Here is a 20,017-nt window from a genome sequence, read left to right on the forward strand (position 1 = left end):
TTATTGGGTGAATTAGCTAAAATTAAATAGAGAATAAAATTTTCAAAAATTATTTTACTTGAGATTAATTTAATAAAATTGAAAGAAAATTGATATGTTAAACTATTATTATTATTTTTTTTTTCTCAAGATATAAGGGCAATTTTGGTAGTTTTGCAAAATATAGGGAAATAGGCCCAATAAGGGCCCAATTCCCAAGTGTCGTACATTCAAACGGGTCGGAACTTTCGAGGGTTAAATTGGTAACAGCGCCTGAAGTTCAGCTACGAGAACGCTCATCTGACTCCAACTGTTCGGCAATGGTACTGCTCAATCATTTTTCCGATTCTCCATTTTCATGGATTTTTTGGGTCTAATTCTTATACCATAGCTGCTCGGAATTGTTGACCGAATGCTATCTCTTCAATAGTTGCAATCTCGAGTTCTAGGTGCGTATTTTGTGCTATAATTGCTCTGCTATCATTTTCTGGATTTCGTTGTTTGTATACTTAATTCGATTGTTCCGTGAATAGTTTTTTGGTTATTAGTTTTGAATTTTTCATGTACGTTTTTAAAAAATTTTTTTTTGGAGAATACGTCTTTTTACATCTAGGATTAGCTGATTTGATGATGTTTTATGTGGATTTCTGTTATTCGTCTTGCGTTACTGATGTTAGTGTATTAAGCGATCATAATAAGTGGAGAAGGCTTACTACTATTTTTTTAAATTCTGGAATCTGAAAATTCTACCAATATGATTGTTAGCAGCAGTGGGAGAGTGAATTGAATTTCCGTTTCTTTGTGAAAAATGCGAGAAAAGAGACTAGGAAGGAAAATTAACTGAAGGAAATACTAAAACTAAGCGGCGAATATCATATTGAGAGATAACTTTGGGGCGGGGCGAGCGTTGTGGCGGGGTGCCGTTGTAGGAAGGAAAATTTTCAGCTGTTTTGATGGGTTTTATGCTTCTTGTTAGTCATAGGTTATTCCATTTTACAAACTTTTCCTGTAACTTTTTTTTTTTTATCATGTCCTCTGCTTTGATTCATGGGTAATGTTCTTGATCATTGAACTGGACATGAGCATGTCGATGGCTTGGTGCTCTTGTAAAATTTCTTATTTTTCAATATCAAGTTAATATTGTATTACCTGCTGATAGTTCCGAAATTGTATTGTTTTCACAGGCAGTTGTTTAAACCTTGTTTTACTGTCGCTGTTGTGAAAAAATGGTGGGAGATGCTCGTGTGCAGGTTGCAGCATTTTCTGTGGCGTTACCCTCATCCTTGGTTACCCTTCCACATAAATCTTCAAGTAGGTTGTCTTATCATCTCCCATTCGGTCTAAAATCCAAAGTAAAGAAGATAAAGGCTACATCTGCTGATGCTGGACATAGTCAGCCACCTTCATCTTCAGAAAGAACGAATCCGCTTGCCCTTTTTCTCGATGTTCCTCGTACTGTATGGAGGAGAACATTGCGTCCATTGAGTAATTTCGGGTTCGGTCGAAGGAGCATATGGGAAGGTGGGGTTGGGTTGTTCCTAGTGTCAGGTGCTATACTTCTTACACTCAGTTTGGCTTGGTTGAGAGGCTTTCAATTGCGGTCTAAATTTAGAAAATACTTGGCTGTCTTTGAGTTTGCTCAGGCTTGTGGTATTTCGACTGGAACTCCTGTAAGAATTAGAGGAGTTACTGTTGGCAATGTCATTCGTGTTAACCCTTCCTTGAGATGTATTGAAACTATTGTTGAGGTATGCTTCTAATTCACACCCTTTCTCTGATTGACTGTAACGTTGTATTTTATTTTACTAAGAATGTGTTCGAGATCGCTTTTGAAAAAGAAAAGCTTTTAAACGAAAGCACTTTTTCTATTAATACTTTGGGAAGAAGCATTAACAATTGTTTCCCCTAGAAGCACTTTGATTGCTTTTAGAGTTTTAGAAGTCACTTTGATTATCTAATCAAAACTATCAAATCTTGATAGATATTTTAATGAACTAAAAGGTAGTCTATATAGGCAACAAAGAGGGTTACCATTTTTTTTTGCACAAACTAAGATTTACCTCCCGTTTTGCAGGTTGAAGATGATAAAATCATTATACCCCTTAATTCATTGGTTGAAGTAAACCAATCTGGTCTTCTTATGGAGACGATGATTGACATTACTCCCAGGGATCCTATTCCAGTGCCTTCAGTGGGACCACTCGACTCCGAATGTATTAAAGAAGGCTTAATATTATGTGATAAGCATAAAATGAAGGGACATCAAGGGGTAAGTTTGGATGCATTAGTTGGAATATTCACTCGGCTTGGACGGGAAGCGGAGGAAATAGGGCTTACCAATACGTTTTCTTTAGCCCAACGAGTTGCTTTGGTTGTTGAAGAAGCGAGGCCTTTGCTTTTAAAGGTGTGACTCCTTACAATTTCATGCTTTAATCTTTATTTTCTATCTTGGTTTCTGGACAAATAGTTATTGGAGTTATGTATGCTCATATTTTTTAAATGTTGTAAAAATGTATTTTGTTGGTAACTCGATGGGATGCTTACAGATTTCTTGAAGAGGATGGAAGGCTTATCAAAAGAATAATGAGTAAGGACTAGGAAGTATTCGTATATCAGTAATTCCATGGAATCTAATTATTATTATTATTTTTTTTTATAAGAGACAATTTCATAGGGATGTAAAATCCATGGTGTTTACAAAATACCTTCCCAATTTACGATGAGGGAGGTATAGCCAGAGGGAGTAAAAATATTAGACAGTTTATGTGAGACCCCACATCGGTTGGAGAGGGGAATGAAGTACTCCTTATAAGGGTGTGGAAACCTCTCCCTAGTAGACGCGTTTTAAAACTGTGAGGTTGACGGCGATACGTAACTGGCCAAAACGGATAATATTTGCTAGCGGTAGGCTTGGGCTGTTGCAAGTGGTATCAAAGCCAGATACTGGGCAGCGTGCCAGCGAGGGCGCTGGGCCCCCAAAGGGGTAGATTGTGAGATCCCACATCGGTTGGAGATGGAAACGAAGTATTACTTATAAGCGTATGGAAACCGATCCCTAGTAGACGCGTTTTAAAACCGTGAGGCTGACGGCGATTCGTAATGGACCAAAACAGACAATATCTACTAGTAGTGGCCTCTAGCTGTTACAGTTTACATTGACCGTTATAGTAGTTAGGACCTTGATTGTAGCTCAAAAAAAATTCTTAAAACAGTAAATATTATTGAAACATGTTTAGTTCGACATAAATAAGGAGCTGCATTCGTTTAGAAAATGGGTGTTTGCTTGGGTATTCTGTTATTGGCCTCTGAAAAGAACCAAGAATTTACAGCTTTAAGTTCCTCGAAAGCTTTAATTTTTTGTATTAAAATGTATTAGGCTCGTGTTTTACGGTCTATCTTGGTGAGTTCGATATATAGTCCCACGGATCTAACTATCTTCTCATGCACACTGTTTTGATTTGATGTAGTGATGTCTCAGATTCAAGCCATGGCTGAAGATGTTCAACCTTTGCTTGCTGAGGTTCGTGACAGTGGTCTTCTAAAGGAGGTTGAAAACTTAACTAGCAGTCTTTCACATGCCACAGAAGATTTAAGGTAAACTATTCCTGAATTCAGATATTAGAATTTTGATGTTGCTGAACTCTGATTTCTTTATGGACTACAATCTCTCGGTTCTTTCACAATTTTCGCCTGAGATTAGTCGAAAAAGATAATAATATTGTCAATTATTATGAATTTCTTCTACACGATGTATGCTTATCGAGACTTTCTTACAGAAGCGTGCATGCGTCGATTATGACCCCGGAAAACACAGAGCTTCTTCAGAAGTCCATATATACGCTAATCCATACTTTGAAGAACATAGAGGTGAGATCTTAATTGCTGAATCTCCTCTTGATTTATCCGAATATCAGTGTTTTTTAAAGCTCTAGGTGCACTAAAGCACAATAAACGGGACTTCATTAAGGGAGCTCCGCTTCTTCGAAGCGAGGCACCGCGCACGCTCCAGTCGACTTTTTAAAACACTGCTCTTGATAACTATATCTCTCTATTCCTCTTTGGTTTATCCTTCCTATCTCGTTACAGAGTTTGAGCTCCGAACTTCTTGGGTTCACGGGTGATGAGGCGACAAAACGGAATTTAAAACTGCTGATCAAGTCTCTGAGCAGGCTACTATGATAATACACACATGTGATGGCAATGGTACTTGTATGAACTCGGTATTTAAAATTGCTGATCAAGTCTCTGAGCAGGCTACTATGATAATACACACATGTGATGGCAATGGTACTTGTATGAACTCGGTATTAGGCGACAATTTATTTTCAATCCTTTCGTATTTCGGGCGCAAAGCTGACATGTCTAGACGTGTTTTCGTAACTGTTATTTGCTTCCATAGGGGGGAAGGGGAGATCCATAGTTCATGCTAGCATAGAGATATTTGTGAATGTTATTAGGTAGTAGCCCTGTTTAAACGGAGGGAATTTACATTCGTATTATTCACAAATTGGTCCTTTATTTCTGTTATAAAGACATTTTTCTTTTTCTGGCTACAGCCTTGGCTGGAAAAAGCTATGGATGATGGCCATTTACTTTCCTATCATTGGGAAGCGCTTACAGGTACTGATTTTTTTAAATTATGTCGTGTTCGTGTTGGAGTGAGGGTTCGAACCTTCGACCTTAGAGAGGTAATTTATCCCTTTATTTGAATCGACCCAAAAGTTTTATATTTGAATAGTCTAATCTTTCGTCTAAGTGAAACTTTTTTTAGGAAATTTTTATGGCTCTCTTTCTCTCACCTCGTTCGTTATGCAACGTATCACACCTTTAATGACACACGGTCTACAATAGTGACCTATGTCGTGTTAAGTCGATTTAGAATAAGTATGTTAAGTCGATATATAAATGATCCAAGTTTAAAACGGTGGTTGAGATATTTAAAATATACTCAAGATTACGGTTTATATTATATTAGATAATTGATTAATTATGATTTATATTATACTCGATTATCCTTGAGGGGTATTAGTTGCAAATTGGGTAACTAGTATGAAAAAAATGGGTTATGTGATTTATTGTATATTGTCATAGTCGATCTGTTATTGGAAGAGCTCAAAATTTGATGTATAATAATAATTCTCGATATGTACGTCAAAGACATAATACCATAAGACGTGTTATACACTAGGACAATAAATCTCTAGAGGTTACTATTATAAAACTCACGTGTAAATGGATGAGGCTAAGATTCGTTATTCTTTAGTCTTTTTTTAAAAAAGCCTTTTAAAAAAAGATGTGAGATTGTTGCGATTGAGCATAAAATTTAAATACAGGGACATATTCGGACATATAAAGTTCAAAAATTTATTTGGATAAAATATATATATATAGACTTAATATACATAAAAATTTTAAAATAATTTCATTTAATCCTTAGATTTAAAATTAAAAAAAAAAATTATAAAATTAAAATACCTTTATTTATTTATTTCTTTCTTAAATGAACTTTTTCGGCCAGATAAGTCCAAAACGACAGCTGATTGGGCTGGGCCAGTGGAACGTCCTCTGAGTGACACGTAGACGAGTTCAGCATGTGGTTGACGGATATCCCAAAGCGACGTCGTTTTATGACGAACAGTTCACATGCCAAACTGAACTCAATTTCGCATTTTCCTCTCCATTTATTTATTTTTTTTCGCGATTTTTCTTCCACGAATATTCTTCTCAGACTGCCTTCTCCGGTTCTCTCTTCTCCTCTCAGAATTCTCCGATTCTCTTCTGCTCCGGCGACGCTGGGGCTGAGGAAACCGGAGAGTTTTATAGATTTCATCTAATCACAAACAAGTATTGAAGGTTTCTTTGTTAGGATTTCAATGGCGTTCGCTTCTTCTAGTAGTGTTATCTGTCAGAACAGAGCCTTGTCGTCCTCCGTCGTTTCTTCTCCGGGACTTTTACACCATCGCTGCTTCTCACGGCTTCAATCGCAGCGTATTCTTCATTGCAATCGTCGTTTGTCTTCGAACATCGGGATAAACGCCGCTCCGTCTCTTTCTTCGGCGCCCTCTTCCGTCGTCGCTAAAACTGCTCTATCCGATGCTCATGTTCAAAGTCAGAGCTCCAGTTCTGCTCCTGGTAGTGGTAAGTGTTGTTGGAATTATTTTCTTTTACTGTTTTATTTCGTGTTCATCATTAGTTCTTATTGGAATGACTTGCAACGTCAGTTCGACTGGATTTTCAGTGCTTGGTTTCTAATTAACTGAATCCATCCGTGTTTTGTGGTTTTATTTTCATGCTTTTAAATCTTTGACACAAAATTTGGCTTGAGTGTTGGATATTTGGAAGATATTTGGAAAACAGACGATTTATTTTGTGTATCCATTCGTTTTAAGGGTGGTCTGATTTTGCCAAAAACGTCTCTGGCGAATGGGATGGATATGGTGCGGATTTTTCTTCTGGAGGAACGCCAATTGAACTTCCAGAATTCGTTGTCCCCGATGCTTATAGGGAATGGGAGGTTAAGGTTTTCGACTGGCAGACTCAGTGCCCCACTCTTGCGGAACCTGAGAAGCCCTCTTTCATGTACAAGACAATAAAGCTACTTCCTACAGTGGGATGTGAAGCCGATGCTGCAACCCGTTACAGCATTGATGAGAGAAATGTTGGAAATAGAATTGGTTCAAATGATGAAGTGACTGCCTTTGCGTATCAACGTAGTGGATGTTATGTAGTTGTTTGGCCGGTTAAGGTTGTGGGTTCTTATAAGTTAATGGAGTTGGAGCATTGCCTGGTTAGTCCTCAAGATCGTGAATCCCGTGTGAGGGTTGTTCAAGTTGTCCGAGTCGAAGGCACACGGCTAGTGTTGCAGAGTATCAAAGTTTTCTGCGAGCAGTGGTATGGACCATTCAGAAACGGAGAACAGCTTGGTGGATGCGCCATCCGAGACTCATCATTTGCTTCTACAGCTGCCTTGAAAGCTTCTGAGGTTGTTGGTTCATGGCAGGGTCCTGTCTCTGTTGCCCGTTTTGATGGTTCTCAGATTGTGAGTCATCTAACCTTCCCTTGCTTTTGAGCATCTTTTATAGCCCGGTGAAGTGATCCTAAAATCTCAGTTTTAGTTCGATGCTACCATTTTTTAGTTTTGCATTGCCTAATGCTTTGGTGTTGATCCATAACTTTTGTTTTTCTTTTCCTTAAGATTCTTAGAGGTCAAATTTTAATCTTTTGCTTATAAGTATGAAATCAAAAGATTGCCTGGCATCATCGACAAAATCTTTGATACTATGAATTTTCAGAAAATATCAACAAATTTTGTGACTTCTATGCATCGGTGATTTCTCTTGAATGATTGATTACAATTTACAACTTTTTTGTAATGATATTTGCCCACACCCCAATATTTTTTAAATTATGATGGCAAGTTACTTGGTAAACTGAGGTCTCGAACCTTACTTTTTTGACCGATGGAAAAATGTGTATCCAAGTGTTCATCTGGTCAATTATCAGTGGGAACTAGTTTATAGTTTGTACAGCATCTATCCATTCACCAAAATTTTGATAGCATATTTGGAGTAATCCTTGAGCAAATTGTTGTTTACTTTGCAAACAATTTCCCCATTCCATTTCTTTTTCAAGACATTTAGTCTATATGGTGTCACTGTAACCATGCTAAAGTGAATTTAACAGGCAGAATATAAACTCCGTTTCCTGTTTGAATATGTATTGGAAAATTGACTGCAGAATGTTATACAAGAACTTTTGGCTGACAATGTGCAAAAGTCGGTGAGAACTGAATCAGAACTCAAGGTACTTCCTAAGCAACTATGGTGTTCCCTTAAAGAAAGTGAAGACAGTGAGGATACTTGCTGTGAAGTAGGATGGCTTTTCGATCACGGGCATGCAATTACATCAAGATGCATCTTCTCAAGCTCAGCAAAATTGAAGGCAAGTTTTTGCATTTAAATACGCTGAACAGTTTACTCTCAAATGTTTAAATGATCTTCTAAAAAAAATAGTTTGATGCTTGTGTAACGGCCCAATTCCACTACTAGCAGATATTATCCTTTTTAGGCTTTTCCTTTCGGGCTTTCCGTCAAGGTTTTTAAAACGCGTCTGCTAGGAAGAGGTTTCCACACCCTTATAAAGGGTGTTTCCTTCTTCTCCCCAATCGATGTGGAATCTCACAGCTTGTCTGTACATATTTATATACGCTACCCACGAACCAAAATTAGCATGTCCAATTTTTAACTTATACTGCAACTTAAACTGAAGAAAAGAACACACTACCTCTGGCTTTCATGCATAGTTGTGGTCTGGTAACCGTCTAAGTTTTTTCTCTACCCGCTATGCTTTCGTGCTTCGTACCGAATGACCCTCTAAGCTAGTTGGTCTGTCTGAATCATGTTTGTCTAGGGATATATTTGCATTTCGTTTAAGACGGTTTACATTCACATGTTGAAATGCTTATATGAGAGAACTGAAGTTTGTTGGCCGTACAAGTTTAATTTCTAGGCTCTGCATTTCTTCTCATATCCCAAATACTTGGATTTGGTTGGAGATTTCTTTTGGTTGTTTTCTTAGGTCTTTTTCTCTTTTTCTTGGTGGGGAGTGGTTGAAGACAAAACAATCTTAGTAATAAGGAAAATTCTTTGAAATTTAAACTTATATATTTAGGCATAGATTTTTCAATCAAGACTGAACTTGTCTCGTCTTTTGTTATTCGGCTGGTCGACATGTGCTTAATTAAGTTTGACACTGCCTACTTTTCCACATGCAGGAAATATCGATTGCAAATGAGACCCCTGCTTAATATGGTAACCAATGGACAGCGGTTCAATCGAGCTAGAGAGAAGGCGCCGATTCCTTCATTAGCCATCACGTAGGCGTTCGGATTACATCAAGGTGACTTTGGATAAAGTATAGCTCTGAAATAAGTATGCTATGTATTTGCCATTCTACAGAATGAAGTATAAATATATAAAAACTCACTTGTAGTGTGCAATCGTTTCCAGATCTAGTAACAATCTTATTGTTTCTAAAGAAGCTCTATATATGACCAACTTCTCCACATGATTTTGGTAGTTCTAGCACGATTTAATGTACGTTGAACCTTTCATACTTCAAAATATATATATACATATATCACACACATACATATACACCATTCATTTTTGCTATATTTGAGTGTCAAGAAAACTCGTAGTTTATTAAATCATAAACAGGAGATTCTTTTGAGATTTATCTCATTGAACATAGACAGGAGATTCTTTTGATTGAACAATCCGACCCTATACCTATAATGTTCAGGAGATTCGTTTGATTGAACAATCCGACCCTAGAATGTTCAGGAGATTCTTTTGATTGAACAATCCGACCCTATAATATTCGAGTGATTAAGGAAATTCTATTAAATGTTAGGTGGGTGATTATCATAGATTGAATTTTAGGCTGATCATTAGGTCGATGCCCAACCTCCCATCTATAAGAAGAAAAGTTCCCTCGTGTTAGCTCGATCGAAGTCGATTATCTTTAGTTGTAAAGCATATAAACAAATATGTGCACACATTACTACTTCCTTTAGGTGTAAGGAATCACAAGTAGGAAAAATTCTCCCAAGCTGCAATAAGATAAAACTATTCATTTGGTCGAACAATGGAATTAGCAATGGAGAAAAGTTACAATATTGGAACGAAATCCAAGCCAGAGGTAGAAGATGGTATCTATACAAACATTTAATAGTCCCCAATTGAAAATGTTATGCAAAAGAACCTACCAACTCAAACAGCTCTTGCAATTTCACACACTCAGATGTTCATATACCACAACATCCTTTGGCTATACAGCGATAAGAAGGAAACGTTAGAGAAATACTCGAGCAGAGTTCTCACCACAGAAATCCTTGGCAACGATCCTAGAAGCTAGGAGGAAAAGAAGCTCAATCGTGTCGGGAAAGAGTCGATTCCCCAGCTTTACATCCGCTGTACAACCTGCAGAATTCCAAGGCGTCATATGTATCGATAATCTCGGACAACAAAACCTATGCTGTCTTTAAAGATTTTTTGCATCAGCCTAGATTGTTTGAGTTAAGACTTGAGTCATAGGAAGTAGCCATCATTCTAAACCACTTAATTATCTACTCATCAAACCTGATTCTAAGTTTTTTAGCCTCCCAACCTCTCGAAAAGGGATCAAACCGAGAAGTACATGTCGATAGGCGCTCAGTACCTGTACATCAGGCACGTGATTCGGAAACTAAAGAGCACCAGGTCCGTCTCTCATGCTCAAATTCAAACTGTTTCTCATAGTTCGTCTTCCAATTCCTGCATTGCCTTTCTGCATCATGGCAACAAACTCGCTATAATCAATCCTTCCATCCTGCATTACACAACAAAAATTCATCACTTTGTTTGCCCATTTAATCAATAGATCTTCTGCAAGGGAAACTCAACCAAGATGCATTATGTTTTATCAATAATCCAATGTTACTCACATTCGCTAGACTAATCCTCAGTTTTCCCGAGTTCATTAGAACCCGTCTCCATTTTTCTTTTCACACCATGCCCCAAAATAGTTCCTCAACAGCATGGAAAATTCGAGTAATTTTATATTCCTATTCGAACTTATCCTAGTGTCCCAATCTAAGATCATGAGCATATATAATCATGATATAGACCCAGTGGATAATCAACATACGGTCATGACCGAAACTCTACCCCAGTTAGATTCTACTTATAAAAGATAAGTAACAATAGATTGATTCTCGAATAAGTTTGTGAGAATTACATTATCTTGATCAACTTCTCTGATTATATCCTCAAGGTACGCGTCGGTCATATTATGTTCTGCACAAGCTTGCTGCAGTTCATCTACTGTGATGTAACCACTTCCATCTTTGTCGAAGTATCTAAACGCTGCAACAAGGTGTTCTTCACGCTCTAGTTTGTTGAGATGAATGGTTGCAGCAATAAACTCCCCATAATCAATAGTCCCACTATTGTCAATATCAGCCTGAAAGAAATTTAAGTAAATTTTCATGGGGTTCAACAACTAGTAAGCATAAAAACCATACAGATTCTTATGAAAATTCAACAACCACATCAAACAAGATATTTCCCACTGTTCTAGTAGCTATCAAAAACAAAATAATTAGCCTCGACACCACCAACTATACTATGCCCGGTGACCCTTAGTCTTCCGCTACTGCAGCTAATATCGTATCCACATGTACATTTGAAGTTTCTCCACAGTAAGATGCACTTAATGCCTTGATTGACTAAGAATATGACTAGTTAATCTCAAGGAATTAAATTGCGAGTGCTATGAACAATGTCTATGTAATCACTGACGGTGAAAATCATAAATATGCTCGTGCAAAAGAAATGTAAATTTCCTACAAGGCATGCAAAAGTTACCGCTTCCATGAGGTCACGTATTTCGGTATCTTTCAAGGTTGAACCATATCTTCTCAAACCAGCTTTGAGTTCATCAAACGTAATTGCACCACTGTTATCAGTGTCCATAGCTGTGAACATTTCTCTTAGGCCAGCAATCTCCTCTTCAGAAAGGCTTTCAGCAATCACCTAATGGTACAAACAGTGCAGATTAAACATCAATGTTGTTTAAGACAATAATGTGGGTGAGTGCGAGCATGCATTAAGCCTTTTCCAATAACAAGATATTTGATCCATGCAAACTTGAAAATAACATTTAAATAGGTGTCCAACTTCAGTTCTCCCACCTATGCGAAAAGTATGTTGTACACTTACTCGTAATGCCATCTTCTTTAACTTGTTCATTGCAGAGAACTGTTTGAGTCGAGAAAGTACAGCTGGATCGAGAGCCCTATCAGGAGCAACTCCATTTTCGCAAATCCAAGGGTGGCCTGTACAGATTATTAAGGTATAATAATTCATTCAGATTCAGTAATATATGAATAATGAATGCAATTACCCCATTTGTAACAACAAAACCATAATTTTTCAAGGTATGAAGAAATACGATGTAAGAGATAATGACATTATGTCTTGGTCTGTCAGAAAATTCAAGAGATGTTAAAAGGATTCTTTATTTGTTCATTTTTTCTTAATAAAAAAGAAACTGATATGGGTTATGAACCTTAGATTGAATTATACTTTGACCAAAATACACATTTCAGAAAGGAGCATCTGAAGTTATCTAGAACAGTGTGAAAACGCTTATTAAAGACCTAAAACGAAACTTTTTTTTATCTCTAATTCCATATACTACATTCATAAAAACTTAAGACATGTAGAGAAGTAAACATACATAATACTTCATGTGCAGTCAACCGATCTGATGGTCGAGAACATAGCATCTTTCTTATTAGATCCTTTGCACTGTCAGATATTAGGGGCCAAGGGTCAGAGTCGAAGTCGATATGTCCCTTAAGCACAGCATCAAATATTCCTTGTTGAGTTTCTGAGTATGGAGAAGAGGGAGAAAAGAACTATTTAGCAACCATACATAATAACTTGTTCATTTGTTACCTCTTTTTATAACCATGGTGCTGGACCCCACCCCACTAGTGCCTAAAGAGATATCTAGAGCCTTGATAATACTACCTACCAGATATATAAAGGGTTTCCTTAATAATCAACTTGTCCGAATGATCGATACCAAGGATCTAGGAGCCATTACCACCCAACACCCCAATTCCTCAACCAATAGGCAACAACCCATTCAGGTTCTTAGTAGTGTTTCAATTTGAAAACTACAATTACCTGCCCAAAACGGTGGGACGCCACTTAGCAATATATACAGTATAACTCCTGCAGTCCACACGTCCGCTGCTGGCCCATAATGCTTGAGCAGTACCTCTGGAGCAACATAGTATGGGCTTCCAACAACATCAGTGAAGATTTGACCTGAAGTGGTTTTGTGCATATTAGCAATGAGAAACCATTTGATGCAGTGATTACAGCAATGTGCATGGAAGAAAAAGAAGCCTAAGTAAAGTAACCTAATCCGAACCATGAAATAAACACAATTCAATACGACTCATCAATAAAACATAAAAGGAAAAGAGTAACCACTGCTCTTTCTTTTCACCTGGTTTGAAGAAAACAGAGAGGCCAAAATCAATAGCTTTAAGAGAGAAGTCATCATCCTTATTAACCAACAAGAAATTTTCTGGCTTCAAATCTCTATGCATAACTCCAAGCGAATGGCAAGTCTCAACAACACCAACAATAATCCTGGTCAATTCAGCAGCTTTTCTCTCACTGTAATGCCCCCTCTGGATGATTCTATCGAACAACTCACCGCCACTACAAAGCTCCATAACAATATGAACATACAAAGAATCTTCATAAGCACCCTTGATGGTAACAATATTCTTATGACCTGCCAAATGGTGCATGATCTGAATCTCCCGCCGAACATCCTCCACATCCTCCTTCGCAATCAACTTCCTCTTGGAGATAGACTTACAAGCATACTCAATGCCAGTCGTAATCTCAGTGCATAAATAAGTAGTTCCAAACTGTCCTTGTCCTAACTTCCGACCGAGCGTATACAGATCTCGAATGTTGGCAGTCTTATGACCCAAAACATAATAGGCTTGATTCTCGGCGCTTTTCCTCATTGTGTAGTGTTTCTTGCAATCGTTGTCCTTCGATTTGGTTTTGTTCTCTTCAGCAAAGGCTTGGGAAATTAGATTGTTAGTGTTGACGCTGGAAGGGGAATGGTCAGAAGAACCGTTGATGTTGCGCTTATAATTTGGGGTTGAACTCTCCTCGGGCTGGCTGTAGCCCTGAAATATATTCCCTTTGAAAGATCCACGGCAGGTATTGCCCATGAAACACAAAATCGCGCTTCGACTCGGACCCTCACGGTCTCTCTCCCCCAAACTCACCAATTATGCCTCATCAATAACATCATCATCAATCACGAAACCCTAAGGACGAACAAGTCAAACAAACAAAAAAAACCAAAATCAATCCAAAATCGAAGAAACTGGAGACTCTCAATTCTTCAGATTAACCAAATCACTACAAATCGAAGGAAGAAGAACTAGATCGGGCCTATAAACTCATCATCATCAATCAATCTCAAAAAAAATCGATAGTGAATCAAAGATCATAAACTGAGATGGAAACAAAACCAATGGGAACAAAAAGATTATATTCACAAGAAAGAAAAAGAGAAGAAGTACCGTGTTGGTGTTCCGGCAAAGAAGGAAACAAAAATGGATTCCATGAACAGCGAAAGCAAATGAATTGTTGGAGCTGGAAAACAAAAAAAGGATAAAAATGGGTAATACAAGAAGATGAAGATGAAGTTATAATAATAATAAAATAGTAAAAGAAATCGGGGGACCAAGTCCGATTTGTTATTTGTGAGGAACGTCGGAATTCAGTGCTGACCAGCTACTCATCCTCTCCTATTTATTTCTTTTTTTTTTTCTTTTTTTTTCTTTTCATAATTTTATTTGTTATTGTGTAATTTTTTTATAAAAATTATAAGCTTTTATTTAGTTTCTAAATTTTTTATTTTTGTTTTTATAAATTCAAAAAAAAATTTAAATTAATTATTCTTTGAATGTAAACTAAAATTTTTGATTGGACTCTAAATTTTCAGTTGTGTATTTAGTAGATGTGACGATGTAGTTATAGTTATGACGAGATTATATCTGAATGAAAGTAATACGAGGGCTAAAAAATGCTTAAAAGAGTTGAAAGTTATTCATGTACCAACGGTTAAACGTACAACCGTTCATATCTGTGATGTCCCACATTGGTTGAGGAGGAGAACAAACCACCATTTATAAGGGTGTGAAAGCCTTCCCCTAGCGGATGCATTTTAAAACCTCCCTAGTGGACACGCTTTAAAGCCTAGAGGGAAAGCAATCTATATAAAGTAAGATAATTTACTGATTACCCAGAATCAAATCTGAGATTTTACTGATTTTTTGGTTTATTACCGTTATCAAGGCCCACCATGTAATCCTTATTATACACATCTATAAATACATGAGGTTGTGAGTCATATAGGTCACAGTGTCGTTTAATCTAACACCAACAATGTGTACATTTCTTTTGAGTGGTATGATTACATGAACTTAAAAGATTGTTTTGCTTGAAGTATGTTAGGCGACCTCGTATAAAAAAATTTTAGAAACATGTGAGTGAGGATAAAACGTGCTAAAATGACTTATATTGGTTTGTGGGAATAACCTTCGCTCTCAAAACCAGCTCAATCGTTTAGTGAGGATAAAACATACTAAAATGACTCGTATTGGTTTGTGTAAATAATCTTCACTCTTGAAACCAGTTCAAGACGTGGTAATGTCGCATGTTGAAATAACCCGTACTGGTTTGTGGAGATAATCTTCACTGTTCGAACCAGCTCAAAAACAACCGGTAATGTAGTAATATCATAAAGAGAGGCAGAAAATGATGTAATAAATCATGGTTGTAGTTCAATAATATAATTAAGATTTTTAAAAACTAATAATTTAAATTTACATTTAAGAAAACTTTTTAAAAATCTAAATTAAATAATTTAATATTTTATTTTCCAAATAAAAAAAAAAAAAAAAAAAAAGGAATTTCGCGTATTGGTGGGAAAGAGAGAGAACAGATCCCGTTTGACTTGCGCTCACGTGTATGAGGCTGAAGAATGAAAATGGATCCAACTTTTACAAACTTTATATTATTTTTTATTTTTCTTATTATTATTATTATTATTATTATTATTATTATTTTAATATTGCTTTGTGCTTGAATATTCATCTCCACATTATTATCCTACAAATAATAATAATAATAATAATTAAATTTCATTTTCGTACTTTATTGTATTTTAGTCCATAAACATTGGATCTTAATTTTAGTCCATCCATGTCTAAGTTCTATAATAATTTTTTTTTTTTTTTTGTTAAATGACCTCTTAGAAAGTCTATTTAACCTATAAATTTTAAAAATCTTGTGTTTTTAAAGTTACAATTGACTCGGTAACTTTTTGAGATTAATAGATATTAGAAGTTCATTATTTTTTTTTTTAATAGTATGTATTTTCTTACCTAAAATTGTTGTTTTGAGTAACAAAAATTGTTTAGAGTAACATTTAACAAAATCAAGTAATTTAAAAAGTAAGAATTTCGGGTGATTTGAGAGAGGGAAAAGGAGAATGTGGAAGAATGTGAAGATCCGATCACAAACCTTCTAATTTAAATTAGTCGATTCAATTAAACTAAACCGCTCCTAATGTAAAGTTGAACCTTCTAAATTAATTAGTCGATTCAATTAAACCAAACCGCTCTTAAAGTAAAAATCGCTCCTAAAGTAAAGTTAAAAGACCAAACTGCACTAAAGTAAAGTTAAAAGTCAAAAGAATATTCGAACACGAACTTTCGAAAAAATATCAGATCAGAATGGTTTAAATTGAAATTTTAGTTGATTCAAATAAACCAAATAATGAACTTAATGTTTACAAATTTCATATTTGGGTACCATTAAAACTAATTTTGAATGCTTAAAAGAAGTTTTGAGCTTCCATTGAAAGCATTTCAAACCCAAAATGTAAAGCTAGAACATGAAACATATCTGAAATCACTTTTCTTTAAAAGCACTTGAAAACAGTGAAGTAAAGCTGTCCTTTTGAGCAAGAATTATTCTCCTTTAGTTAAAATGGCTAGCGCCAGTGGATTGTTTCATGTTTGTTGCCCAAGATTCTTGGACGAAGAACCGATAAGAGAAGATGCTAAACAGAGACCATCCCACGTTTTAAAAATCAGATGCTGATTCTGTTGATCATCAAGTTTTGAAGCAACAAAAGGTAACCAAAAACCCATACGAAATGAAGTCTTTAAGGAACAGAAAATCAGCACAAGATTTGTTACAAACCATGCCTCTGCAACCAAAAAGAACCAACAAAAAAGCCATGAGAATTCCGCATAAACAGTAGGTTTCAGAGCTCATTTCCATGGCGGAATCATATCATGATTTATTAACCAGTCCTCTAATGGAGCCAGAGTAAGCACTAGAATTAGAAGCAGCAGCATCAAAGCATCATAAACAAATTCTCTGATTAAACTCTGTCTATGGGAGTGGATCCGATGAGCCTTGCACCAACTCGATCCAGTCTCTTTACAGATGCCACAGCTTTCAGATTCCCTTCCCTCATAAACGCCATAACCATACTTTCACCGATCTCCTTCCCCCTCTCCTTGTTGTCGGTCACTGCCACCGCCGTCGGCCCTGCACCACTAATGGTGCATCCGAATGCCCCGGCTGCAATGGCCGCCTTCTTGACCCCACCCATCCCTGGAATCAACGGAACCCTCGTTGGCTCTACAATTTTGTCGGAGGACAATGCTTTGCCCAATCCTATCACGTCTCCCTGCAGCACAGCCGCTACCAACGCCCCTGCTTGGCTGCAATTCCACACATGGTGCGGCATCCCAACTTCAGCTGGCAGGGCAGCACGCATTTTCTTCGTTGGAGCTTCGAATTCCGGGCTTACCAATACGAAGAACAGCTCCTTCTCAACCGGGAATTTCAGGCGGATCAATTCCAAGGGTTCGTAATTCCGGATCAGAATGAAACCGCCCATAATCGCAGGTGCGACATTGTCCGCATGGTATCCAGAAACTTTCTCTTCCGATTTCAGCCCTGCGAGAACCAAATCCTCGACTCCTAATTTTCCGCCGAACAATCCATTAACAGCAATCGCCGCAGCAGCGGCACTCGCTGCGCTCGATCCCAATCCACTCCCCAGCGGTAGACCTTTCTCAAGCGAAAGAGAAAGACCGACAGATCGAATCCCTAGCATTTTCATAACCTCAATGGCGGCGATGCCAGCGCAATTATACAGAGGGTTTTTACTGAGTTTATTAGGGTCATTGCCTGTAATATTAGTGATTGCGACCTCACCTGGACGAACATTGGAATCAACGCTGAGAGAGACGAAATCGCCCAAGCCATCAACGGCGCAGCCAAGGAAATCAAAGCCAGGGCCTAAATTAGCGACGGTTGCCGGAGCGAATGCCTTCACGGAGGCGAAGACTGGTGCAGGTTCAACGGCAGTAACGACGGTTCTGGATGGAAGAGACAAACTGCAACAGACGGCGACAGATTTAGGGTTATATAAAGGAACTTGAGGAACCGCAAACGACTTTAATGGAGGCTGAAAAGAGATCATCGCCATGGAAGCAAGTGAAACAGAGAAGGAGATTCAGATCGGAACCTGAAAATTTCTCAGGGATAAAAATTTTCAGCTTCAGAGGCTCAGCGCAGTCACGGAAGAGAGAGAACTTCAGAGATGAAACGAAGGTGGAGGACCTGAATCCTTATATAGGGGTAACCAAATGACCATTTGAGGCAGTTTTCTGAAAGAGAGAGGTTGAGAAAGGCGTTGAAATTCTGGGTAATTTAGTCCTTTCACTGCTAAGTTTTCTCGAAGAGAGAGATTGAGGGAGGCGTTGCAACGATGGGGGCAATTTGGTCATTTCCTTTCGACATTACGATGCACATGTCCTCTTTAAAAAAAAATTAAAATAATAAAATATTTCAAAATCAAATATATAATTTAATCCAAGCCCTAATCAAAATGGAATCGGTGTGTGAGCGAGAATGCTGGGCCCTTAAGATATAGATTATGAGCTCTCGCATCAACGGGAGAATAAAACGAAACATTTCTTATAAGGATGTGGAACCTCACCTAATAGATGCGTTTTAAAATTTTGAAGCGGACTAAAGCAGATAATATTTGTTGACGGTGGGTTTGAGCCGTTACATTTTAGTTCCAAATAGTTCCTTAAACGATTATCGAACTCATATATTAAAGAAATTTTTACAAAAAATTATTCTAAAAAAGGAAAATAAAAAGAGCATAAAATAAAAATATATTGAAAAATGAAAAGGAAAAAAGTTAAATTAAAAAGAATATAAAAAAAAAAATAAAAAGAAGGAGAAATCCTAGGTTATCCCCGGTACATGTATACAATCGTTAAGAGTCTCAACTCTAATTCTTCGAAATCTTACCTCTTAAAATTAGATTAGTTTTTTTTACGAGGTACATCTTCCATAATTGAAAGAATTCAGAGGTCATCGTTGAGCACATGCAGATAAAGATTATCCAATAAATTCCCTAATTAAAAGAATTCACCGTTACGTCTTCACAAAAGTCTGACACATTTTTCACATATCCAATAGGTTGAGGTCAAAAAGAAGATTGGTCATTTTTTCAATGAGTCAATGCAATAAAGTAAAAATGTTGAAGAAAAAGAAAGAACATTTTCTACATTTTTTATAAGATCAAAATTAGAGTTGATTAGGCCTTCGAGGTCGATAAACACCCAAACTTTAAGAAGGTTGAAAGAAGAGCCATGGGTCAATTAGACACCTAAACCTAGGCCAAAACGACTAAGACCAAGATGACTCAAATACCATCAACGCGTACCTCAAAGATGCCCCTACCTTAGAGAAGAACCGAGCGTGTTACAGGAGTAAATTAGGAGTAAATTAAGAGCGTAACCCAAAAAAATGGTTCAAATGTAAGAGGCTAGGATTGGTCAATCAGGCTCACTAATTCGAAGCAAGCATCTAAAGTGCAATGCTGACACACTATACCACAACTTCACGAAATTAGTTAGGTCAAGTGTGACGTAATTAGATTTCCACAAATGAGTTAGAAAATGAAGCCCACTTGACGATCACTCTCACTTATGAGGCACACCTCGGAAGGAAAAAGTTCAACACACTTGGTGCAAGTCATATAAAGATGAGTAAACTATGAAGCAAACGACGAAATCACCCTACGAGGCAGAAGACGAAGAAAAAGCATAATACTCGAGGTTTATATTCCTGTCAAAATGTTATGAATGAATTTAGCTAAGATGGTATTATAATTTAGAGAATATTCAAAACACTTGAGAAGTTTGACTGGAATTTATTTGGGTATTGGATTTGGGGATCTAATTTTATGTTTGACAGTAAAGCAAAAGAAAGAGTTGTGAAGTTACTCTTGGAATCAAAGATTTGAGACTTTTCCCTCTTTTCCCTATTCCCAAGACAGACAG

General features: G+C 37.1%; 4 protein-coding genes across 10 annotated transcripts; 2 read left to right on the top strand and 2 right to left on the bottom strand.

The window, feature by feature from the left end:
* Positions 1–246: 246 nt before the first annotated feature.
* On the top strand, positions 247–5,038 carry LOC111454927 (protein TRIGALACTOSYLDIACYLGLYCEROL 2, chloroplastic-like). 7 transcript variants are annotated; one of them, XM_023096406.1, is made up of 8 exons: positions 247–428; positions 1,164–1,727; positions 2,054–2,383; positions 3,458–3,573; positions 3,756–3,846; positions 4,066–4,136; positions 4,221–4,272; positions 4,536–5,038. In XM_023096406.1, exons 2-7 carry the CDS (start codon positions 1,206–1,208, stop codon positions 4,240–4,242), a joined length of 1,152 nt encoding a protein of 383 aa, XP_022952174.1. In that variant the 5' UTR covers positions 247–428; positions 1,164–1,205; the 3' UTR covers positions 4,243–4,272; positions 4,536–5,038. The 7 variants fall into 7 exon arrangements, with proteins under 7 accessions (XP_022952174.1, XP_022952173.1, XP_022952171.1 ...); XM_023096405.1 differs by having other exon boundaries at positions 4,221–4,266; XM_023096403.1 differs by lacking the exon at positions 4,221–4,272 and having other exon boundaries at positions 4,066–4,182.
* Positions 5,039–5,495: 457 nt separating this feature from the next.
* LOC111454926 lies at positions 5,496–9,045 on the top strand. Its single transcript, XM_023096401.1, has 4 exons — positions 5,496–6,117; positions 6,369–7,018; positions 7,717–7,920; positions 8,753–9,045. The coding sequence occupies exons 1-4, from the start codon at positions 5,853–5,855 to the stop codon at positions 8,783–8,785; spliced, it is 1,152 nt and encodes a 383-aa protein (XP_022952169.1). The 5' UTR covers positions 5,496–5,852; the 3' UTR covers positions 8,786–9,045.
* A 548-nt stretch (positions 9,046–9,593) lies between these two features.
* LOC111454924 (calcium-dependent protein kinase 26) lies at positions 9,594–14,352 on the bottom strand. Its single transcript, XM_023096396.1, has 9 exons — positions 14,150–14,352; positions 13,045–13,891; positions 12,717–12,860; positions 12,262–12,414; positions 11,742–11,857; positions 11,388–11,555; positions 10,759–10,983; positions 10,201–10,350; positions 9,594–9,962 (listed from the first exon to the last, which is right to left on the bottom strand). The coding sequence occupies exons 2-8, from the start codon at positions 13,790–13,792 to the stop codon at positions 10,228–10,230; spliced, it is 1,677 nt and encodes a 558-aa protein (XP_022952164.1). The 5' UTR covers positions 13,793–13,891; positions 14,150–14,352; the 3' UTR covers positions 9,594–9,962; positions 10,201–10,227.
* A 2,367-nt stretch (positions 14,353–16,719) lies between these two features.
* On the bottom strand, positions 16,720–18,268 carry LOC111454929 (homoserine kinase). Its single transcript, XM_023096409.1, has one exon. It carries the CDS (start codon positions 18,142–18,144, stop codon positions 17,026–17,028), a length of 1,119 nt encoding a protein of 372 aa, XP_022952177.1. The 5' UTR covers positions 18,145–18,268; the 3' UTR covers positions 16,720–17,025.
* Positions 18,269–20,017: the final 1,749 nt, after the last annotated feature.

This window comes from Cucurbita moschata, unplaced genomic scaffold (genome assembly GCF_002738365.1).
Source record: "Cucurbita moschata cultivar Rifu unplaced genomic scaffold, Cmos_1.0 Cmo_Scf00017, whole genome shotgun sequence".
Lineage (NCBI taxonomy): Eukaryota > Viridiplantae > Streptophyta > Magnoliopsida > Cucurbitales > Cucurbitaceae > Cucurbita > Cucurbita moschata.